This window comes from Drosophila willistoni, assembly GCF_018902025.1.
Source record: "Drosophila willistoni isolate 14030-0811.24 chromosome 2R unlocalized genomic scaffold, UCI_dwil_1.1 Seg167, whole genome shotgun sequence".
NCBI lineage: Eukaryota > Metazoa > Arthropoda > Insecta > Diptera > Drosophilidae > Drosophila > Drosophila willistoni.
In genome coordinates, this window is record NW_025814050.1 from 5,472,248 (window position 1) to 5,479,616 (window position 7,369).

The 7,369-nt window shown below is 41.8% G+C and overlaps 2 protein-coding genes across 3 annotated transcripts; one reads left to right on the forward strand and one right to left on the reverse strand.

Moving 5' to 3' along the window:
- Positions 1 to 8: 8 nt before the first annotated feature.
- LOC6644194 (inactive pancreatic lipase-related protein 1) lies at positions 9 to 1,746 on the reverse strand. Of its 2 annotated transcripts, none has more exons than XM_023176668.2 (4): positions 1,628 to 1,746; positions 991 to 1,153; positions 297 to 934; positions 9 to 232 (listed from the first exon to the last, which is right to left on the reverse strand). In XM_023176668.2, exons 1-4 carry the CDS (start codon positions 1,665 to 1,667, stop codon positions 9 to 11), a joined length of 1,065 nt encoding a protein of 354 aa, XP_023032436.1. In that variant the 5' UTR covers positions 1,668 to 1,746. The 2 variants fall into 2 exon arrangements, with proteins under 2 accessions (XP_023032436.1, XP_046866567.1); XM_047010611.1 differs by lacking the exon at positions 1,628 to 1,746 and adding an exon at positions 1,216 to 1,371.
- A 413-nt stretch (positions 1,747 to 2,159) lies between these two features.
- LOC6644195 (DNA-directed RNA polymerase, mitochondrial) lies at positions 2,160 to 6,967 on the forward strand. The gene is made up of 7 exons (XM_002066804.4): positions 2,160 to 2,489; positions 2,553 to 2,678; positions 2,731 to 3,130; positions 3,190 to 4,081; positions 4,142 to 5,266; positions 5,330 to 6,552; positions 6,619 to 6,967. Exons 1-7 carry the CDS (start codon positions 2,318 to 2,320, stop codon positions 6,746 to 6,748), a joined length of 4,068 nt encoding a protein of 1,355 aa, XP_002066840.3. The 5' UTR covers positions 2,160 to 2,317; the 3' UTR covers positions 6,749 to 6,967.
- The last annotated feature ends 402 nt before the right edge of the window (positions 6,968 to 7,369 follow it).

Sequence of the window (7,369 nt, forward strand, 5' to 3'; positions counted from 1 at the left end):
AATTGGACTCATAAGTCGTCGATTCCCAGGGCATAGCTGGGCTTGTTGGCCGTCTTGACGAAATAAATGCCACGAGCATCTCGAGGCACTGGATCACCCATTAGCAATTTGCCGCCCGTACAGTTTTTGCCTTTGAGTTCATCTAAGCCAGAGCAGGGTGTGCCATAGAAGCCTTTGGACGAGTTAATGGATTCGGCATAGTACTCATAAGAACGCCCATGACTACAGCCAGCTGAAAAATGAGAGACAAAGATATTTAAAAACCCATAAGCCAGCCAAATTCAAGGAAAACTCACTGAAAATCTGGGACAATTCCTTGCAACCAGGCTGAGGTGGTCCGCCGCCATTGGGATAGAAATCGACCATGCCAATGGGTTTGCGAAAACCCAAATAACCCGCACAGCTGTGTATGACATCCACGAAATTGGCATCTGTGTCATCCAAATGATTCTCGGGACCAATGCAATCCTCAAAGGCAGGTCGTGCAGGATCCAACCCTGTGATCCTTGACACTCTGTATTTGGTATACGAGCCAGCATAGCCCATTATGTGAGCACCCAGACTATGTCCAATTAAATGAATCCTTTGGGGATCTGCATCCTTTTCCTCTACCAGCAAATCAATCAACTTGGCCACTGCCCGACCCACTTGTACCGTATACCTAGCTGGCGTCAGATAATAGATATTATCCGCCTGATCCTTCCAATTGATGGCGAAAACATTAACCTGTCCACGTTCTATATAGGCTCCCCTTATCGATTGTATTGAATTGCTCATGGTGCTGGATTTCCAGCCATGAACCAGAATTTTTGTATCCAAATCGGGATTAAATTTCTCAGCCATTTCTTGCCAAGTGTCACGTTTGTGACGCTGACGAAAATCAAAATTATTATCATCGATCCAAAAATCTGTGCTAGAACTATGCGGAGAGTTGCTGGGAATTGGAAAATGTTAATAAAAATTTCAAAATTCATGTATTATCAATTATACCTGCCATAGAACTCAAATTGTATTAGTTGAGGTAAATTAATACGATTCTCTGGGGGAGGTTCTACTAAATAGGCCACCTCTGGTTTGCCTTCACCATTTGGCATATAAATCCAGGTTTTATTATAATCCTCCTGATTCAATGCAATTTCGCCACGTATACCAACTGAAAGTTAAATAGTAACTTTTATTTTATTCGAATTTGTGTAATGCAATCGAAATGTTTACAGAGTATCAGCACAGGTTTCACCACCTGAGCTAAGGCAGCGAATCCTGTAATTAACCATTGGACTACCACAAAAGTATTGGATACTTCATTGCGACACGGATTTATCACATTGCAAATGCAAGCCAAAGCATTGGAGGACATCTTTTCCAGCTAAGTGTTGCCTGCCAACTGAACGTTGGCGATCTTAATGATCTCCAATGACCCATACAAGTCGCTGTCAAGCATTTAAGAAGCTTACTCAGTTCTCAAGTGTAATCCTCGAAACCGGTTTCGATTCCATCCAAACAATTAATTCTGAAGCATTTTAATTACCCAGACAGAGTTTTGAGACTCTCAATATCGGTCAGCAGTTACAACCAAGACAAAGGCGCAAACAAAAAAAAAAAGAAAACAATTTATTTAATAACTCACCCAGGCCACAGGCCAAAATAAGCCATGTCAGCCCCAACATCTTTCAGTTGAAATTTCACTTTGATGACACAGGAGTTGATATATGGAATTTTATAGTCTATTTAGACCTAGATAAGCTAGAAAACAATGCAGGGCCAAGTGTCAATCAAGACTGATTTTTGTTAACAAAGTTGTTAGTTTTTGGGGGAAATTTTCTTATCAGTTGAGTAAACGCAGCAGGCAGCCGCGCCGCGGGAGATCTGGTTAAGTGGGTTAAATTTAACTTTGCTTTAATTAAATGCATTTCAATGAGTCAAGGGGAAAAAACCAAGCAAACATAATTTAATGGCTTCAAAATTAAAAAAAAAAAAAACAATTTTAAATTGCCCGCTTGTCCATTTAAAGTTTAATCGATACTATCGATATTTCCATCGATAGATTAGCAGCCCTAGTGGCAGCCCTCTTTAACTGATGTCATTTCAGCTTTTTTTCCGGCCATTCAGCTTTCTTTAGCTGTTTTGGCCTAACAAAAAATGACATCACTAACCACATGTGAGGGAGCGCGAACAACAACAAGCGGACGTCCGAACGCCTTCTCCTCCTTTTACGTTCTATTATGCAAGCGAAAATTGTGTGAAAATTGTTGCAAATTGGAATAATTTTTGGATTTGATGTGAAACCATTTGAGCATATAGCAAAAGCTATTCGAGAATGTACCGTTTGCTGGGTCTAAATCGGGGCAAGGCCCTGAATAAGGTGCTACAATTGCCGCCCCCTACAACAACAATGTGCTGCGGCTGCGGCGGCAGAAGTTCCAATTCGTCGCAGAATTTTATCCACTATCAGCAGTATTATCAAATGCTTTACCGGCTTAAACCGGCAAGTAAGTTAAAAATCATGCCAAAAACCCGTATGCGGTTAAAGTAATAAAAATTTTTAAATTTAGTTACAGAAATAACAACGACAAGGGGACAGTCAACAACTACGACCCAGACAGATGCCTTGGCTTTGGCAAACAAGAAGAAACGTCTGCGTAAGCCGCGCTATGCCAAATATGTGGAATTTCTCGAAGGTATGTATGTGTGTTCCCAATCAGAACATGGTCTTATCCAATTTGCTTTTAGTTACCGAAATGACTGCCAGTGAACGTAAATCTCGAGTCAAACGTCTCAAATCCAAGAAGTTGGCCGAATTCATACAAAAAACTCAATTGCAAATACTAGAAAAGCGGGCCAAAGAAGAACGTCGTGGTAAAAAAGAAGGCAGCAAATTGGAAGATTTGTCCCAGCGTCAACCTGTTGAATATCAGAAAATTGATATGGAAGCATTGGATGGCTGCTCTGTATTGGAAACGGGCATCTATGATGATCGTCCTATGTTGTTTTTTGGCAAGGATGAGTACACTAAGCAGGTTATATCAAATCCCGAGGAAGTGCAGCAGATCCTAAAGAGTTTTCACAATTTTCGCGATATCATCGAGGGCATGGAAAGTGAAAGGCAAGAATGTGCAGAAACAGATATTGGGTATGAAGAAAACAGTGGATTTTGACAAATTAATTTGATTTGATTTGTTTTCCTTATAGTTTGGCTACACCGAAGCTGACAGAGGACTTGCTGGATCCGTTTGAGACTATAGAACCGTATATTAATCCATTGGATAGGTCAAAACCAGCGAGTGTTACAACTGTAATGACACCAAGCACTGATAGCTCCGCTGTTACTTCCAAATCGAAGAAAAGATTCAAATCGAACGTCCATGCCAATGCAGAACAGGAGCGTCTGGCCAAGCAAAAGGCCTTACACATCAATCTGACAACTTACCTGAATGTCTGTGTTTCAGCCAATATGCTTAATCGTGCTCTCTCCACCATCGTTGTGTATCGAAATCGTTCCAAAAAGGGAATGAATAACCAAAATCACTCGAATCTGATAACTATTGAACTTTATAACATCCTTCTACATGGTTATGCCGGCAAAGGATCTTTCGATCGTTGTCAAGATTTATTCAATTATATCTCTGAAGATGATTTAAAGTTCAATGAGCAGACATATGCAGCCATTTTTGAGTGCTTGGGTCGTCTAGAATCGGATGATGAGAATATAAAAAGCATTGAGAAATATATCAAAAAGGCACAGGATCAGGGTTTCAGTCTTGATCAAATTATGGATCGTTCAAAGTTTGTGTCAGATCAACGAGATATAGCCCTAGATGCTATTCAACGTGTACGACCAGAATATAAACCAGTCTATGTACCGCCAGTCTTGGGATATGACAACGAGTTGCTCAACCATCTTAATGAGTCTACACTCAAGGGAGAAAACAAGCCGGATTATGCTATAATGAATCCCAAATCCGGCTATACCAAAGATCAGTTAGAGCAATTGGCCAGAGAGCAGCTGAAAGTGGAATTAGACGGATGCATAACTATTAAATCCATTGAAAAGTCCAAGGAATTTGCCAATGCTGAGAAATGTGTAAGTCTCTGTTAGCAATGTGTTCTATTTATGTTCTATTTCTATTCTTCTATTCCACAGCGTGAACGGCTGAAAGAGTTGGAGCAGAATTGGCGCAAACAGATTTCGGTGGCCATTGTGAGAGATATGAACACGTTGCGGGCTCAAGTGCGTTTCAAGCCGCATGGTTACATGAACTATTACACGTATCTTAAGGTGCTGGATACATCACACTATACTGACATTGTCATCAAGGAGTTGTACAAACTGGCCGAAGGTTCCGAAACATTCAGTCCCACTGTGGGCCAATTGTATAAGGAATTGGGCCAGAAAGTCCAGCGACGCTATCAGATCGAGCAGAAAAAGCATAATGGCACATTGGAGAAAATTGGCGATATATATAGTTCGTATTGTGATATCTGGGACAGTGGTCGGACGCAGGATAATACCCGGCAGATATGGCAACGTCTGGTGCATGATCAAAGAGAGATTGGTGGTCCTAGCATGGACTTACCCGAAATTCCTTGGCCCTCAAATGTCCTGACTGGCGTGGGGCGATTCCTCTACAATATTCTGATGCGTGACATAAAGATTGACTCGCATATAATGCGACAAAATAATCGTCAGTCGACGCAGAATCTAATGCCCGCCTTCTACACACTTTTCCGTAATCAAGGACGTCTTGTTAAAGAGGAAGTTAAACCGCATCCTGTCTTATCCAGATTACTTCGTGCCTCGCGGCAGCAAACTCTCACTTTCGATTCAAATCTAGTGCCTATGTTGTGCCCGCCTCAACCGTGGAGTACACCACATAATGGTGGATATTTGCTGAATAAATCCGAGCTGATTCGTTTGCCACATCAGGCCGTACAGCAATGGGAACGCATTAATGCAACCAATCCGGAACAAATCTATCCCGCCCTCGATTCCCTCAATCAGCTGGCCAGTGTACCGTGGCGAGTTAATACCCAGTTGCTGGACGTCATCATTGAAGTATTCCAAAATGGAGGCGATGCCAAATTGGATGTACCCCAACCACCCAGTGCTTTGCCACCTCTGCCCGCTAATCAAGCCATCGATACGAAAGACATTTCCAATGCCGATCGAGCTAAACAGTTTCGGGACAAACTCGGACATCGGAGGAAGCAGGCCGAAATGTATAGTTTGTGGTGTGATGCCCTCTATCGTTTGTCCTTGGCCCAACATGTAAGTTGAGAAGGGAAATTTCGAGTTTATTTTAGACTAACATCGTTTGTTTTCTTTTGCCAGTACCGGGATAAAGTGTTTTGGTTGCCACATAACATGGATTTCCGAGGACGTGTCTACCCTGTGCCACCTCACTTGAATCACCTGGGATCCGATTTGGCCCGTTCCATACTCATTTTCGATCAGGCTCAGCCATTGGGACTGGATGGTTTCAGTTGGTTGAAGCTCCATTGCATCAATTTGACTGGCATGAAGAAGCGGGATTCAGTGCGCGAGCGTTTACTTTATGCGGAAGAGATTATGCCAGAGATTCTAGATTCGGCTGATAATCCACTGACTGGTAACATGTGGTGGTCCAAATCGGATGAACCGTGGCAAACTTTAGCTTGTTGCATGGAAATAGCCAAGGTTCAACGCTCGCCGGATCCAGCGGCATATCTTAGTCGTTTCCCCATACATCAGGATGGCTCCTGTAATGGCTTGCAACATTATGCGGCTCTGGGACGGGATCAAGCGGGAGCGTGCAGCGTAAATTTGGCTCCTTCGCCATTGCCCCAAGATGTTTACAGTGCTGTGGCTGCTTTAGTCGAACGCACACGCAAATCGGATGCTGTAAATGGTCTCCATGTGGCTCAGGCTCTGGAGGGTTTCGTTAGACGCAAGGTTATCAAGCAAACTGTGATGACCACTGTGTATGGAGTGACACGTTATGGAGCCCGTTTGCAAATTGCTCGTCAACTCAAGGACATTGATGAATTTCCCAAAGACTGGGTTTGGCCTGCTTCCACTTATCTCACAACCAAGACGTTTGAGAGTCTACGTGAAATGTTTACCTCGACAAGGGAGATTCAAGACTGGTTTACAGAATGCGCTCGCCTCATCTCAGGGGTTTGTGGCCAAAATGTGGAATGGATCACGCCCCTTGGTCTTCCAGTAGTGCAGCCATACAGTCGCCAGGACGTCAAGCACACGGCTCGCAGTGGACTTCGGGTTAATGCCAACATGCCCATGGATATGTATGAGCGTCCCAATATACTTAAGCAAAAGAATGCCTTTCCGCCCAACTTTATCCATTCGCTGGACTCCTCGCATATGATGCTAACCTCGCTGCATTGTGAACGTCAGGGTATTACCTTTGTGTCTGTTCACGATTGCTTCTGGACACATGCCTGCACAGTACCTGAATTGAATCGCCACTGTCGCGAGCAGTTTGTGGCCCTTCATTCACAGCCCATTCTGGAGCAGTTGTCCGAATACATGCGTCAACTATACAGTTTTAAGACTAGGTAAGTTTTTCCTTAATTATTCGTCTTAACCATACACTGACTTTAATTCCTCTTGTGTAACCTTAGCGACTTTACGAATGATGGTTCTGTGGAGGATCTGTCTAAGCGTCAGCTAAATCGCACACTCAAGCAACTGCCACAGAAAGGGGATTTTGATCTGGAAAACGTTCTTGAGTCGGTCTACTTTTTCAGCTAGAAATAACAATCGGTGTGCCTAATTCTAATTTAGTTGACTAATTTTTAAGCATTATTTCTGTTAAATTCGTTTTCAAAAAATTCAATTTAAAAACCAAAAACCCTAAGAAACCAGATACAAATCTACAATGTGATTTTGTAAGAGTTTATGTGAAAAAACTTGATGAATAAAAAGGCTATTTATTTGATATACAATAAAAAACTTAAATTTGAATTTAAATTCTTGCTAAATCTTGCTATTAATATTATAAATCTAAACACAACATATCGCTAAAAGCAGGACCGGATTAGCCATATAGCAGATTAAGCTACGGGCCCCGCGATATCAGGTTTTTCTGATTTATGATCACTAAAAGGATGATTCAATGTGTATTTACCAAAATATAGTTCTGAGCAAAACAGTTAAATAGACCAAAATTTTTAAATTTTAACCTTTTTTCAAAAGTTATATATCGTTTTAGTGGTCCTAAAATCGAATTTCTAGTCTCTAATATAAATGAAGATAATTATGAAACTATCTCATCATCGAGACAAAAATTCCCAATGCACAGGAAATTATTCCAAACCTTAGCTTCATAAAGCACTAATTCGAAAAATTTTGTGAGTACTTAAAAATTCAAAT

Bases quoted from the DNA above. Each gene is read 5' to 3' on its own strand.
- LOC6644194 (XM_047010611.1), bottom strand. From the start codon at position 1,357: ATGTCCTCCAATGCTTTGGCTTGCATTTGCAATGTGATAAATCCGTGT. The intron at 1,154-1,215 runs GTAAACATTTCG...TTTAACTTTCAG, and splicing joins GAAACCTGTGCTGATACTCT to TTGGTATACGTGGCGAAATT. The intron at 233-296 runs GTGAGTTTTCCT...CTCATTTTTCAG, and splicing joins GGAATTGTCCCAGATTTTCA to CTGGCTGTAGTCATGGGCGT.
- LOC6644195 (XM_002066804.4), top strand. From the start codon at position 2,318: ATGTACCGTTTGCTGGGTCTAAATCGGGGCAAGGCCCTGAATAAGGTG. The intron at 2,490-2,552 runs GTAAGTTAAAAA...TTTTAAATTTAG, and splicing joins TTACCGGCTTAAACCGGCAA to TTACAGAAATAACAACGACA. The intron at 2,679-2,730 runs GTATGTATGTGT...ATTTGCTTTTAG, and splicing joins ATATGTGGAATTTCTCGAAG to TTACCGAAATGACTGCCAGT.